Source organism: Grammomys surdaster, unplaced genomic scaffold, assembly GCF_004785775.1.
Source record: "Grammomys surdaster isolate TR1022 unplaced genomic scaffold, NIH_TR_1.0 270, whole genome shotgun sequence".
Taxonomy (NCBI): Eukaryota; Metazoa; Chordata; class Mammalia; order Rodentia; family Muridae; genus Grammomys; species Grammomys surdaster.
Window position 1 is genome coordinate 1,846,274 of NW_021604711.1, and position 15,052 is coordinate 1,861,325.

Sequence of the window (15,052 nt, forward strand, 5' to 3'; positions counted from 1 at the left end):
CTAGGAGGTGTGGCCTTGTTGTAGGAAGTGTGTCACTATGGGGGTGGGCAGTGAGACCCTCCTAACCACATGAGATGCCAGTCTTCATTTGTTTGCCTTTGGAACAAGATATAGAACTCTCAGCTCCTCCAGCCCCACGTCTCCCTGGGTGCTGTCATGTTTCCTGCCATGATAATAATGGACTGAATCTCTGAACCCGTAAGCCAGCCCCAATTAAATGTTGCCCTTTATAAGAGTTGCCTTGGTCATGGTATCTGTTCACAACAGTAAAACCGTAACTAAGATGGAAGTTGGTACCAGAAGTAGGGTATTGTTGCAGTAGGCCTGACCGTGTTTTTGTTTGGAAAAATGTGGATTTGAAGACTTTGGATTTGGAAAGCCATGGAATGTTTTAAGTGGGGCTAAATGGGCCATCCTAGTAGGAATATGGAAGACAGTGGTGCTGAGGGTGATTTGAGCTGTATAGGGCTGCTGGCCCAAGAGGTTCAGTGGAGAAGAATGTTAGTATGCGGCCTAGAGACTGTTTTTGTAATATTCTGGTGAAGAGTGTGGCTGGTTTTTGCCATTGTCTGAAGAGTGTGCTGGGGGCTAATATGAAGAGACAAAGGAGGTCTCAAAACAGCCTGGTATAAATTCTGTTGTGTGGTTATTAAAGTTCACTCTTCTGAAGAGTGTTTTAATGAAGAGTAGCAAGCTTAAAAAGAAAAAATACAAAATGTATGGGCACCAGGGCATGCAACGGAGCTAAGCCTGTGTTCAAGGATTACGAGAGTGGCTTTGTCCCTGTGGCTCTGGCTGTGCTTGTATTTATGATGTAATATGATCTTGAAGTCCTAGTCCTCCTGCCTCAGCCTCCCAGGTGCTAGAGTTTTGGCCATGCTCCATTGTAGCTGGCTCTGCTGACTATGTGGTTTGAGGTGTTGCTATAGTTACCCTGAGGCAGGATGAGAGGAGCAGCATCTGACTTGTGGGCCCTGCTAATGGAATTGAAATTTTTCAGACAGCACTGATAAAACCAAAGTTGCCTGTGGAGACAAGGTGTATACCCTGAAGACACTGGGGCAGTAAGCAAACTTGCCTTAATTTAGGGCCAGGGTAATGTAGCCCATTGACTCTCTAGGACAACCTTTTCTAAGCCTTAATAGCACCCTCATAAACCTTCCTTAGAACTCCCAGCTTTTCCCTTCTATCACAGATTAATTTACAGACATGAGTATAATCCAAGAGACAAGGCAGGGGGCACTTGGTGAATTTGCACGTCATCCTTCTGTGCAGGGGCCGTGCTAATCCGTTTATTGAATGTGCTGTTAAGGTGAGCTCCTAAGCTACACACTGAGCCGCATCAGAAGCAGGGATGGACATTTCTTAGCAGTTTAGAGATGTAACTTGAGGGCCACCCTAATCCTGTACCTATATGCCTACACTCATCCTGTCCTGTGTGCATTCATAGGTCTTGTCCCTCCTGTCTTCTTCCTTTACCTTTCCACTTTTAAATACATTCAACTTTGATTCATACTTGGCTTTCCCTGAAAGTGATTTGTCAAAGTCACTGTCCTAGTTTGCTTTCTGCTGTTGTGATGTACAGTGTAACTAAAAGCAACTTGGGGAGGAAAGAGATTATTCCATTTTACAGCTTATAGTCTATCATGCAAGGAAGTCAGCGGAAGCTGAAGCAGGGACCACGGAGGAGCTGCTTACAGCTTCTCCCCATGTGATGGAGGAGCTGCTTACGGCTTCTCCCATGTGATGCTGTCTTGTTTTCTTGTACAACCAAGGACCACCTGCTCAGGGTTGGCACTGCCCACAGAGGACGGAACCAGTCCACATCAATTGTTAACCAAGAAAATGTCTCACAGACCCGCCTATAAGCCATTCTGATGGGGACATTTTCTTAATTTGAGGTCCCTTCATCCCTGGTGACCCTACCTGTGCCAACTTAGCAAAAAAAACTTAACCAGGACAGCCATGAGTCCCATTTCCCTTGGGTGGAAATCTCTGAAAACAACTCTAAATGGCAGCTGCCAATGTGTCCCTATCATAGTAACAGTCTGATAGGCAAATCATGTCAGGCCTGCCAGTCCTTTGTTCATTTTCAGACAGTGGGCCAGCTTTCCATTGCTGAGCTCAGTTGCTGGTAATTTTGCTGATGACTGAAGCCAGGACTTCATTCTAAGTGCAGGCTCTGCCCCTGAGCTGTGCCCCTGCCCGTTTGTGCTAATACAGATATTTTCTTCTGAACATGACAGAATCATCAGCCACCGTGGACCAAACCTTCAATACATGAGCTTTTTAGGGACATTTATACCATAGAGTTCACAGGTTCAAAATCCCGAGTGCCCTGGAAATTTTTAAGTCTACACAGGCAATACTTCTGGGTGTTCCGTGACTGAGAACTGCTGGGCTGGGCTTGGTCCCGACTCCCCTATTCCATAGCCATGGGGACTCAGCTGCCTCATGACGGGATGATATTTTTAAACAGTGTGCTGGCTAGTTTTATGTTAACACAAGCTAGAGTCATCTGGGAAGAGGGAACTTGAATAAGAAAATGTTTCCATCAGATTGTCCTGTAAGCAAGCCTGTAGGGCATTGTCTTGATTCATGACTAATGTAGGAGGGCCTAGCCAGCTATGGCAGGGCAGTTCCAGGGCAGCTCTTCCTGAGTTCTGTAAGAAGGCTGAACTGGCAATCAGGAACAAGACAGTAGCATTTATGTTCTGTGTATCAGCTCCTGCCTTCAGGTTCCTCCCTTGCTTGAGTTCTTGCCTTGGCTTCTCTCAGTTGACTGTGACTCAGTATATTTGAACTACATAACGCCCCCCACCCTCCTGCCCCAGTTGTTTTTGGTCAATAGGAAGCAAATCAAGACACCTCCTTCCTACCAGCCATCCCTGGGATGGAGAGATCTGCCCCAAGTAACAAGTCTGTCCCTCAGGTGTTACTAAGGCCCTGTAACCCTACCTCAAATGCCAGCTTCCACACTGGGAAACGGTACTCTGCCTGCAATCGATATGTGGAGCATTCCTTCTAAAATCCACGAAAATCGAAAAGCCTGGGCTTCGGGCCATCCACCCACTAAGGCCAAGCCTGTGAACTGCAAAGACTTAAAGAGTTTGTCAGTCAGTGTAAAGGATCCATGGGTCACCAGAGCTGCTGATGTTGCCTTGGGTTATGTACTGGGCTTTTTCTGCTGCGACTGGCTGACTCAAGAAAAGCTGTTTTAAAAAAACATTTACCTGATTACAAAAGAAAATTGTAGTATTAAAAGTACAAATGTCGCCAGGTGGTGGTGGTGCATGCCTTTAATCCCAGCACTTGGGAGGCAGAGGCAGGCGGATTTCTGAGTTCGAGGCCAGCCTGGTCTACAGAGTGAGTTCCAGGACTGCCTGGGCTACACAGAGAAACCCTGTCACAAAAAACCAAAAAAAAAAAGTGCAAATGTCGCCAGGTGTAGTAAGGCATGTCTCTAAGTCCCATCGCTCAGGAGGCAGAATCAGGTGGATCTCTGGCCAGCCTGGTCTACAAAGCAAGTCCAGGATAGCCAGACAGAGCTATTACACAGAGAAACCCTGTCTAGATAGATAGATGGATGGATGGATGGATGGATGGATGGATGGATAGATGGATAGATGGGTGGATGGGTGGACAGACGGATGGACAGATGTACAAATGTCACAGACCATACCTGGGATTGAAGGCCCACATAGAGACCAGAGGAATGAGGTACCTCTCTCCCCACCCCTTGACTATCTGCCTTTTGGACACCCTGTCCTCAAAGGATACATATGCCCTAAATTTCTCGCAGGCTTGAAGTCTGCATGAGATTGTAGCACGAGCTCAAGGCCAGATAAAACCACGGCTTTAGTTTCAGTTGATGGTTTGAACCAAAAGATTGGGCAGGATCCCTCAGTCAGTTGGTGCGTGAGCTGAGGCAGCTGTATGTCAGATGGAGCCCCAGCTGTCACTGAGGCTACATACATGATGGCCTCTCAGGATGAGACCCAACAACTGTTTCCCCATAGTGTAGATGGCATGTCTCAGCCCTGTTTATAGCTGGTAAGGGATGACAATACAGTCACTGAGCCACCTCTTCAGCTTGGAAACGTTTTTAAATCTCCAAGATGACTCTCAAGCCTTCACATCCAGCCTCAAGACTTGTGACGCTCCAGGCAACCACCTCCAACCAAGACCACCTTCTGCCAGCAAGAATCACACACACATACAATTCTTTCTCCTTTTATTCACACTCTTCAAGGCATGGCTTTGTTTCAGTGTGTGTAAGGGGGTGGTACCTAAAATAGAAAGAAAGGCTCCCCTGGCAGGGAGATAGTCTCCCTCCTCCAGCCATGCCACCTTGACCAGGGTGCAAGGTGAGGACACAGACATCTATCATGAATATTTTGGCACGCTGCAGAGGCCAGGTCTGCACACAGGACCCTGGGAGGGCCATGTCCTCTACCCTGCAGTGAGGCCTAGGAGTAGCCACTATAGGATAGCCTTGCATAGGCAGCACAGAGCTCAGCTCCCCAGTGAGGAAGGGGTTCTCCCAGAGGTAATTTGTGGCCTATAGAGAAAACCAAGCAGGAGAGAACAAGACCTTCCTTCCCTGGGGTATAAGGCAGGCAGCAAGGGAGCCAACTTCAGCTTCAAGGCCTGAGGACTCAATCAGAAGAACAAATGCACCACCGTCAGGAAACCACCATCCTTCAACAGCTAAGAAGCTACCTCCAGGATGCCAGCTGACTCCCTGTGAGTCCCTCAGGATACTGGAGCTATTACCCACCCAAGAACATTTTCCTTTTTTGACAAAATGTTGGAACCAGCCTTTGCCTAGGTGAAGCCTAGGACATCAAAAGCTACATCTCATTCTTTGTGAGCTCATTGCTGGTGATGGTGGCCTGCACCCAAGTTCCTAAATCAATCCCAGAGGGCTAAGGGGCATCAGTATGGCTGGCACTGAAAGCGGCCAGGGCAGGCTGGTCACACTCAGATGTCAGCAACCCAGACTCTCACCATTACCCAGGCACATGGCCACCAGTGGGCTTAGGTAATGTCACTCCTCCTCCACTCTGGCTAAGAAAAAGCAAACCACACTGCAGTGTCCTGGGAGGGAGGTGGCCGCTGCTCTCCAGCATCAGAAAACAGGTCAATCATAGTCCTCATTCTCCTAGAATAAGCTCTCAGGAACCTGGAGACCACTGTAGAGCACGTAGCCAATATCATCGATCTCCTCTTCCCGAAGGCTACCCAAGAGGTTCACGCTGGGGTTGAAATGACAGGGCAGGCTAGCCTGCTCCAAGCTCCCCACCAGAAACTCCAGAGCTTGCAGAAACCGGTCCCCCAAGGCCTCCTCAGTCCAGGTCACTTCCTCTTCACACAGATGTAGAACCACCTGAGTCAGGTGGCTCCAGCCCAGCCGCACCAGAGCTGGACGGCCTCGACACACACCACATAGCAGCAGTAACAACCTCCGCCGAGTACCAGCATCCTGGTCGTCCAGGGCCCGCAGACGGGCGGTTTCTACTGGATATAGATCCTGCAGCCAGAGATTGCTGGCCAGCCCCTCTAGGGGCCAAGCCAGCAGAAGGCGGTCATCAGTGCTGGCCCCAGGGACCACCATGAGCACAGCTAAAGTGAACTCCAGGCACTCATGTTGTACTTTGAGCAGCAGCTCCTCTGAAGCCACATTGGGCCAGATCAGACACCCAAGCAAGCTGCCAATGGCTGGCCAGTTGACAGAGGCTGACAGGGCCTTCCGTAGCAGCTCCAGCAAGACACGGGAGGAAAGGTAACCCCCCACCAGGAAGCGGTCCCATGGGCTGCACCCACGGGGATGGAACTCAAGCTGGGTCCTGCGTACAGCCCAGCATCGAGGTTCTCTGGCCACAGTGTCCATGCCAGGTACCAGGCTCCATAACCCTGGCTCCAACTCAAGAGGTGCTAGCAGGCGCACATGCTCAGCGGTCCCTGCTTGTAGCCCGTCATAGAGAGGCCCACCCGGCACAAGTGCACCAAAAGGCAGTTCTGGGAATTTGCTCCTCAAGTAGGCCTGCAGCTCTAAGGCAAGGTCTCCAGCCAGCTGTTTCACCAAAGTCACGTGGGCTTCTGGGATAATCACGTGGTTACGCTCAAATGCCAGCAGCTTCTCCTGGAACGTCAGGCATAAGGGTGCTCCAGAGCTGAGCTGAGGTGTCGTCTGAGAATGTGTGGGTGTGGGCCCCACTGCAGAGGGAAGCATCCAGGAGAACACATCAGAAGGCCCCACAAGTTAAGAAAACTCTACCTGCTCGCTAGCTGGGTGATGGCACTGGGCTCCAGGCTCACCTCTAACAGCCGCTGAGAAAGCCCTGGTGTCAGGTCATAGGACGTGAGGGCAAGATGACAACGTCACTAGCCCAGTGTCCCAACACTCTGGCTTCTGCAACTACAACAATCCTGCTCTCTCCAGGCCTCGGTTTCCCCATCTGCGGCTCTCTACCATCATATGATGCAATCTTGCTATAGCAGAAAGCAGATAGCAAAAACAAGGGTCCCAGGGCTGTGGTATAACTCAGTGGTAGAGCGTTTGCTTGGTACATGTGAGGTCCTGGGGTTTTATCCAGAAAAACGCAAACCTACAATACCCATTGAATATCCGAGGAGCCCACAAGCCAAAGCGGAGCAGAAATATGTGAAGAGCACGGCTTCTGCATGAGCATGCACAGGGGACTCATCACACTAGAGGGAAGCAGCACGCAGCTTACCTGGAGCAGAGTGGGAGGGGCACACAGGAGCTGCGGGCTGGCTGAGGGCAGCAGGAGGGGGTTGGGGCTTTTGGTGTGATGTGGCTCTCAGCAGGCTCAGTTCCTTCCAGCTGTCCCCTTTGGTGTCATCCTCATCCCGAGGGCTAGTGGCCCTGTCAATGAGCTACAGGCAAAGTGACACAGATCAGAGCATCGGGGGCCATGGCAAAGCTGGCGGGGAAAGCAAACCAGGAAGCTAGGGTGAGAAGTAGGGGCCCTGTGTTCCAGTCCGACCTCAAAAAGTCCCACCGTCCCCCAGCTCCCCTGGAGGAGGTTTCAGGCAGGCCTTGACACCCTGGTCTTACCCGCTTTACAGCCAGGGTGGCAATGCCCAGCACTGCAGCCCCACCTACACCTAGCACCAAACGAGCATTAGCCAAGAGGAAGTCCACCACACTGCCCAGGCCCTCGCCGCCATGCTGTTTCCTCTGCTTCTGTGAGAAGTCTGCCATGGTCACCTGTAAGAGAGGCAGTTCGTGGCCAGTGTGCATACATGCTTAGTAATAACCAAGAGTGTGGTTTCTGAGGACCTGTGAGAAACAGGCTGCTCAAAGAGTTTCTTGGAAGGAAGCAGGGGACTGCCAGGCCCCTCCCTGAAACCTGCAAGCCTCCAAACACTAGAAAAGGGCTCATATAGGAAAGCTCCAGGCCTTTCTCTCAACTTCACCCCAAGACCTTGAGAATCAGGGCTCACCACCACCACCCTGACTCTACAAAGACATGAGTTGCCAAACCACAAACTGAGTGCTAAGGTCTGGGATTCACAGCACAGATTCTAGAATCTTCCACCTCCCCCCCAAAGCCTGAGTATTTTCCCTACACCTCCTGGTCAGGTTCTCACTCCTAGTCAGGACCCACCCAGAACAGCCACACTGTGTAAAAGCCTGTCAGGAGGAACCCAAAGCCCCATAGAGACTTGAAATATGGGTTTCCAGGAAGCATGCCTGGGAGGTTTGGGCACTGTCAGACCTTTGATAGACCCTTAGCAAATTCAGAGATCTAGTTTCTGGCCCCACAGATCTTGACAGGAAAACTACTTGGGGTAGGGCAACCCCTCAGAGGCCAGGCTGAAGGCCCCACGGTCCAGTAGTGAGTGAAGTAACCCTAGATAGGTACTGACTCAGGACAGGCTGGCCAGCGCCCATGGACTTGGCACAAAGTTGGAGAGGTAAGAAGGTGAGGGAAAGGCCTGGAGCCAAGGGCTTCTGTTTATCTGTACAGCACTAGTGAGGAGGACTGGGAACTTAGGAAAAAGACACAGAAATCTCCAGGCCCAGTCCACTAAGCCAGAAAGGTCATTGACTGCTGGGGCACCAAGGACTTCAGTCCTTCCTTCAGGGCCATGGCTGTCTTGGGACCCAGTTGCCAAGTGACAAGCTGCCTGGGGTAGCTGAAGCCTGCAGCACTGTGTGACTCAGCTGAGACACCTGTCCATGCTCCCCAGACTAAAAATAAGACCCTGTCCTCGGGCCTGGCAAGGTCAAAGGCCAGCCAGGGGGCCTACTACAAGCTCAGAGGCTCTGCTTCGTTACAGCCTACCTACCACTGCCTTCAGACCAGTAAGCCACTTTGCAAGCTGAAGGGGCTTACAGTCAAACACCTGTCTGAAGTGGGACTCAGCCCTACACCTTGAGGGGTCTTGTTGTCAAACTCCAGTAAGAAGGGAATAAAATAGGTGGTTAAATATAACCAACTCAGGCCCTGTGTGGTGGGTGCTGCAGGCCTTTAATCTCAGCACTCGGGGCAGAGGCAGCCAGATCTCCTTGAGTTCGAGGCAAGTGTGGTCTACACACTGAGTTCGAGGACAGTCAGGGCTGCATAATAGAGCTACTATTCAAAACAAAACAAAACAAAACAAAAATAACAAAATAACCTGACTCTTCACAGCCTGGATGTCACCTGGTCTTCCACTTGGGTCAAAGCTGACTGCCCTGTATCAGGGCTGAGCAGGAACGTGTGACCACATGCAAAAGGCTCTTAGACTCTATTCAAGAGCGAAGTCATTGAGGCCCTGGAAATCATGTGCAATACCCAAGTCTGGAAGAGGCACGGCTGGAATTCGAACTCGGATCTTCAGTCCCCAAGTCCTCCCTCCCACCGCAGTGACCACAGGCCACGCCCCCACCTGCACTGGGATGCGTGCCACTCCCAGTGCTGGGAGACCCCGGGCCGCCCCGTGCGCTGCAGCGGTACCTGCGTCCGGGCGTCAGTTCATCGACCCAAGGACGCTGCGAGTAGGACCCTGGAGGACCAGGACCCGCCTAGGAATGGAACGTCCAAACCCCTGGAACCGAACGCCGCCGAGGCCCCGGGGCGGTAAGTGACCCGAAAGGCACGCTGGATAAGCAGGCCTTCGCTCCAATCCGAGCGCACAACTCCTACGCACACGTGCTCAAAACTGAGCAGCTCAGCCAATGATCGCTAGGCACGCCCCTGGACCATGGGGGGCGGAAACCACAGGCACACTCCGGATTTAAAGGCGCAGGGTTCTGTTGTTAGCGGAAGGTGGGGGGGAGGTGGTGAGTGTGACAGTCATTCAGGGCCTGGTCTAGTTTATTTACTTTGGGGGTGTTTTGGTTTTTGTTTTGTTTTGTTTTGTTGAGAAAGGGCCTCACATTAAAGCCACAACTGGCATCGAATTCTCAGCAGTCGTGCCTTAGCCTCACCTCTGACCTTGTGTGTGCTTGCAATGGGAGCCTCAGTGTGGAGAAAGCTGAGCTCACGGTCCCTTGGTGAGCCAGGCAGACAAAACTTCACTTAGCCCAAAGGCTGCCTCTCAAGTTCGCCCCTGTGAGAGTTACTGGTGGTCTCATTTCTTTTTGGCCTGCTAGGCACACAATAGGAAAAGAGCTCTGCTACCTGTCGTGCCAACTCTTTCTCATCCTGAAATACTGGATGCCAGACTGTGTACACCCATAGAACAGCTGTGTTTGTTTATGGGAAACCTACCGTGTGCTGGCCAGGGCAAGATGGCCACTAACAGCTTAGTCCAAGAGATACGCTGGTCTCCTAGAGCACGAAACAAGCCAATAAAGAACAGTGGCTGGAGTCTTGATGCCAAGGGAGAATGTTGAGAGTTTGTGCATCCTGCTCTCTAAGCTCTCTAAGCTGCCACATGCTGAGTACTCACCTGCTTCTGGCAACTTCGGGAAGCATGTTACACATGAGCAAAGTTGAGTCCAGGAGCTGAAGGGCTAGGCCCCAAAGACCCAGAAGTCTCACCACCACCACCACCACCGATCCCTCACATACAAACTGCCCGTGTCCCTGACGTTGGTACCACAATCTCTCCGGGGTCACGGCCAGCTCCAGGGGCTACAGCAGCCCAAGTGACAGTGCCTGGGCCCCACCCTCCACGTTGCTACTGGGGACTGGAAGTGGTGATCATCTCCAGCGTGACCCCTGCAGGCCTCTCCAGTCCTAGAACTCTGGTCCCCGGCGAGGCCTGCAGCTGTGGGAGTCGCCTAGCAGCACTTCCCGCAGAGGCCGCGGCCGGGAGGAGGCGCGCGCGGGCTAAAGGGGCGGGGCCGGCGCTGACCCAGCCCGCGGCTCCCGGCCGCCCCGCGTCCTCCTAGCCCGTAGGAAAGCTGCGCCATGGAGGCCACCGGAGTGCTGCCGTTCGTGCGCGGCGTGGACCTCAGCGGCAACGACTTCAAGGTTAGCTGGGGGGAAGGGGAAGGGTGACCCCTGGCCGTCTCTTCGGGCCGCTCCCTCTGCGCTTCCGGGATCGGCAGGCGGGGCGGGCGGGCGGGCCTCCGCGAGTCTTCCCGGGCCTGCCCCGCCCGCGGCGGAAGACCTGGGCCGGGGCTCCGGGGTCTGGGGCCACGCGGGATTTGAGCCCTCAGGCCGCGAACCTGACCCCATTCCACCGAGGGAATACGCCCTAGCCAGCCACCGCCCCACTCTGTGGTTTCGAGACGTCACTTCTCCCTCCGCAAACCCGGGGTTCTCTCCAGCCCTAGGGGCTTAGGAACAGCCCGTTTGGAGGCGTGTAATGGAAAGAGATCTGTTAGTAAGGAGTGTGACAGGTGCGAGGCCCTAGGCGGCACGTCTGCGCAACTGCTAGACTGATGGGCCAGGGGGACAGACAACAAGCAGCCCTGGTTCTTGACTGTAAAGAGCACAGCTATGGGCGTGGTGGTGCACGCCTTTAATTCCAGCTCTCGGAATGCAGAGGCAGGTGGATCTTTGATTTCCAGGGCAGTCTGGTCTTCAAAACAAGTTCCAGGACACCCATAGCTACATAGAGAAACCCTGTCTTGACTTTAAAATATATATATATAAAAGGACAGCTCAGAGGCCTGGGCCTCCTTCTCTACTCCCTGACGTCTGTCCCTTTAGATGTTAGATTAAGGGATGCAGAAGGAGGTGGGCTTCTCCCGTGTTCACCTGCACATGGACATACGTTTGCCACTACACAGTTGTCATCACTTTATCCTGTCCACATGCCCACCACCCTCACCTGTGATCTCTATACTCTCTCTAGACTTGGAATATCTGAGTTACCTTGGGGAACGTGACTGGGGGAGAAGGAAACGGTAGCAAAAGGCAATGATGCTTCATGCTGCTTAGATGTCAAAACTGCCAGGTGTAGCCAGGAGGTGGTGGCGCACGCCTTTTATCCCAACACTGGGGAGGCAGAGGCAGGCAGATCTCTGAGTTAGAACCCAGTCTGGTCACAGAATGAGTTCCAGGACTACACAGAGAAATTGTGTAATTAGAGGTGGCAGGGGGGACAAAACCATAGCCTGGTATGGTAGCACAGACCTTTAATTCCAGTACTCAGGAGGCAGAGGCAGGTGGATCTCTTGTGAGTTTGAGGCTAGCCTGGTCTACAGAGTGAGTTCCAAGACAGCCAAGGCTACACAGAGAGAAACCCTGTCTTGAAAAACAAACAAACCAAAAGGCCAAGGATGCTGAAGTGGACATTGTATGTGAGGAATGAATGAGACTGTGCGAGGAACAGTGGGGAGCTGGGCTCTTAGTGCAATCTGGGGAGTGTCAGGGGCAGTCTCATCCCGGACAACCAAACTGCCTGGAACAGCAGGCAAAGCAATGTGAGTGCCATTAAGCACAGTGGAGCGCTGAGTAGCCCTTGAAACAGACCAGGTTTGGCCTCCCTGGGACAGACTCCAGCTGGAGAGACAGGTTTGGGACAGTACTTTTGTCTTTCTCTGGGGGGGGGTAGAGGGGCTTTCATTTAGTGCCATTTTTTGAGTAAGAAATAGAAATACAAAGTATTTCCCTGGGGACCACAGAAGGTGATGGGAGGGGACACTCATCTCCTAGACTGTCTTCTCCTTACTGCCCCCCACCAGGGCGGCTACTTCCCTGAGAATGTTAAGGCTATGACCAGCCTGCGGTGGCTGAAGCTGAACCGCACAGGCCTCTGCTACCTGCCCGAAGAACTAGCAGCTCTGCAGAAGCTGGTAAGAGGCATAGGCGGCAGGAAGGGTCCCTGTCGCTAGGCCAGGTGGGCATGCCCTGCAAAAAGGGGACTCGTGTAGAGAGAAAACAGAAATAGCTGTGGGCAAAGCTGATGGAGGGGGGATGGGCACCCCACCTGGGATGTATGCAAGGCAGGTGAGGGTGTGTAAAGGAGAGGGGACTGTTGGGATGGCCTTCCCAGATGGTGCAGAGTCACAGGGGCAGCAGGCAGGGGCTGGACACCTTAGGCCCCACCTGAGCCTCTGACTCTTGTCCTGTCCAGGAGCACCTGTCTGTGAGCCACAACAATCTGACCACACTGCATGGGGAACTGTCCAGCCTGCCTTCACTTCGGGTGAGTATTGGCCAGAGCTGCTGTAGGGTCAGCCATGGGCCAGCATCTCTGCCCTCCTCCCCTCTGTGCCTGTGTTGCTGCAGGAGGGCTCCATTACTCCTTGTGTGCAGGAGCTCATACGAATGGGAGAACTTTCTGAGAAAAGCAAGGACATTCCAAAGCCCACTACCTCTTTGGACAGCTGTGAACACAACAGTGTAGGCAGAACATGGTGCTAGGACATGTTAGTATGTCGTGTGTGCTTCTAAGGTGCCACAGAGGTAAAGTCCCCTGGCCACACAGAAGTCACCCCTAGACAGCAGTGTAGCTGGTGTGACTAGACCTGGAAAGTGGCCTGAAAATCAAGCCCTGGCCAGCCTTACAGACTTCAGTCAGGATTATCCTTCACAGGGCCAGAACCCCATATGTTCAGGGAACAGGATCTGGACTTGGGCTCCCTGACTCTAAACCAGGGCTTTGCCACTTAACTGGCTTAGTTACTTTTCCATTGTTGTGACAAAGCACAGGACCAAGGCAACTTAAAGAACGTATTTCACTTAGGGGCTCACAGTTCCAAGGGTTAGAGTCCATGACCATCACAGTGGGGGGAACATGGCGGCAGGCAGGCATGGCACTGGAGCAGTAGCTGAGAACTCATGTTGAGACAACCATGAAGCTGAAAGAACTAGCTCGGAATGGTGTGGGCTTTTGAAACCTCAAAGCTTGCCCTCAGTAACACATCTCCTCCAATACATCTCCTAACCCTTCCCAAACAGTTCCACCAACTGGGGACCAAGCATTTAAATATATGTGCCTATGGGGGACCATTCTGATCCATACCATCCATCACACTGGCTAAGTAGCTTTGGCAAGTTCCTCCCTTTCCTCCAGCAGGTAGGTTGCACTTAAGAAAATAGATTGCTGAGCGCTGGTGGCACACACCTTTAGTCCCAGCTCTCAGGAGGCAGAGGCAGGTGGATCTCAGAGTTCAAGCCAGCCTGGTCTACAGAGTTCCAGTGCAACCAAGACTACACAGAGAAACCCTGTGTGGAAGAAACCAAAACAAACCAAAACAACAGCAGACATGGCTCTTGCTGCATTAAACTCAAGACTCAAGAGCAGTCACTGTTCCCCTAACCCCAGCCTTTTGCTCAAACTTAGACACATCTAAGGGAAGTTTCAGGGGTACACAATGATGATGAAGTGACTTATCTCGTGTCACATAGCTGGGGAGTTAGCTGGCTTGCCCCAGCCTGTCAAGGCCATGACTAGCCTGCAGTGACTGCACTGGGCTGTACATAGGATATAGACATACATGCAGGCATTTGCACATACACATAAAAGGAAACAAATGCATTTTGCTTAGCCAGTGTCATAGAGACTGTAATCCCAGCTATGAGAGGCTAAAGTAGATAAACAGAAAGTTCCAGGAACTCCTGGGCTACCAATTGAGTTCAAGGTCCAGCTAGACAAGCTAGGATTAATTAACCTTGATTGAGAATAAAAAATGGAATTGAATGTAGTGGTGTATGCCTTTAATCCCAGTACTCGGTAGGCAGAAGGAGGCGAATCTCTGAGTTTGAGGCCAACCTGGTCTACACATTGAGTTTTAGTATCTACATGAGACCCTGTCTTTGTAAAACCAGGAGAGTAGGGATCTAGTCCAGTGACAACATGCATGCTTGTCACACGCAAAGCCTTAGGCTTCCACCCCAGTACCACAACTCTGAGGGCCCCATGTTGGCCTTGGAGGCACAGTGACATTGGGTTTTAAAGTTTGAAGAGGCACTCACTGGGAGGCTGGGAAGAGCCCACCAGACGGAGTGTGTGAGCAAAGGTCAGAGGAGGGAGGATACTCAGACCTGGCCTCCAGTTTCTGAAGAAGCATCCCACCCGGCCTGTGCTTCTCTCTAAGGGCAGAAAGTGAGGATCACAAGTTCTTTCCTTATACTCCTAGGCCATTGTGGCTCGGGCCAACAGCCTGAAGAATTCTGGAGTTCCCGATGATATCTTCAAGCTGGATGACCTTTCCGTTCTGGTCAGTGGTTACCTGCCCATCTGGTCCCATGATGCTCAGTCATTCAGTCCTCATGATAGCGGCCTCGAGGGCCGCCATCATCCCTTAGAGTAGTCAATGCTGAGCCCACATCACTGGTACACTCAGATCCCTAACCCAGGCCCCTTTCCACTCAGAATCTTTTCTCTCTGGCCTGAATGTTCTTGTCACTCTGTTCAATGTCCTGCTAGATCCCTGGGTATGGCAGAGGCATGGGGGCACCATGGTCTGACCTTGTCCCTGCTCCCTAGGACTTGAGCCATAACCAGTTGACAGAATGCCCACGGGAGCTGGAGAATGCCAAGAACATGCTGGTGCTCAACCTCAGCCATAACAGGTGCTGGGGAGATCAAGGGCATGGCAGGTGGGCAGTTCAGAGCCAGGTGCAGAGCCAGGTGCAGAGCCAGGTGCAGAGCCAGGTGGGCAGGGCAGAGCCAGGTGGGCAGGGCAGAGCCA

The 15,052-nt window shown here is 52.3% G+C and overlaps 2 protein-coding genes across 5 annotated transcripts in view; one reads left to right on the forward strand and one right to left on the reverse strand.

Moving 5' to 3' along the window:
* Positions 1-4,217: 4,217 nt before the first annotated feature.
* Positions 4,218-10,200, reverse strand: Mief2 (mitochondrial elongation factor 2). 3 transcript variants are annotated; one of them, XM_028776514.1, is made up of 5 exons: positions 9,910-10,200; positions 9,729-9,788; positions 7,085-7,237; positions 6,741-6,903; positions 4,218-6,219 (listed from the first exon to the last, which is right to left on the reverse strand). In XM_028776514.1, exons 3-5 carry the CDS (start codon positions 7,229-7,231, stop codon positions 5,165-5,167), a joined length of 1,365 nt encoding a protein of 454 aa, XP_028632347.1. In that variant the 5' UTR covers positions 7,232-7,237; positions 9,729-9,788; positions 9,910-10,200; the 3' UTR covers positions 4,218-5,164. The 3 variants fall into 3 exon arrangements, with proteins under 3 accessions (XP_028632347.1, XP_028632348.1, XP_028632345.1); XM_028776515.1 differs by lacking the exon at positions 9,729-9,788; XM_028776512.1 differs by lacking the exons at positions 9,729-9,788; positions 9,910-10,200 and adding an exon at positions 8,973-9,715.
* A 102-nt stretch (positions 10,201-10,302) lies between these two features.
* The window catches only part of Flii (FLII actin remodeling protein), a 13,738-nt gene continuing 8,988 nt past the window's right edge, over positions 10,303-15,052 (forward strand). For both annotated transcript variants that reach the window (XM_028776638.1, XM_028776639.1), the window contains exons 1-5: positions 10,303-10,436; positions 12,098-12,208; positions 12,490-12,561; positions 14,498-14,578; positions 14,848-14,933. In XM_028776638.1, coding sequence (XP_028632471.1) covers positions 10,374-10,436; positions 12,098-12,208; positions 12,490-12,561; positions 14,498-14,578; positions 14,848-14,933 — 413 coding nt within the window. In that variant the 5' untranslated portion in view covers positions 10,303-10,373. The remainder of the gene's footprint in view (positions 10,437-12,097; positions 12,209-12,489; positions 12,562-14,497; positions 14,579-14,847; positions 14,934-15,052) is intronic.

What these genes read in the sequence shown, in the direction of transcription:
- Mief2 (XM_028776515.1), bottom strand. Translation starts at nt 7,231, where the DNA reads ATGGCAGACTTCTCACAGAAGCAGAGGAAACAGCATGGCGGCGAGGGC. An exon ending in CCACCCTGGCTGTAAAGCGG is followed by an intron (nt 6,904 to 7,084) that starts GTAAGACCAGGG and finishes CTTTGCCTGTAG; the next exon opens with CTCATTGACAGGGCCACTAG. An exon ending in CCCCTCCCACTCTGCTCCAG is followed by an intron (nt 6,220 to 6,740) that starts GTAAGCTGCGTG and finishes TTCCCTCTGCAG; the next exon opens with TGGGGCCCACACCCACACAT.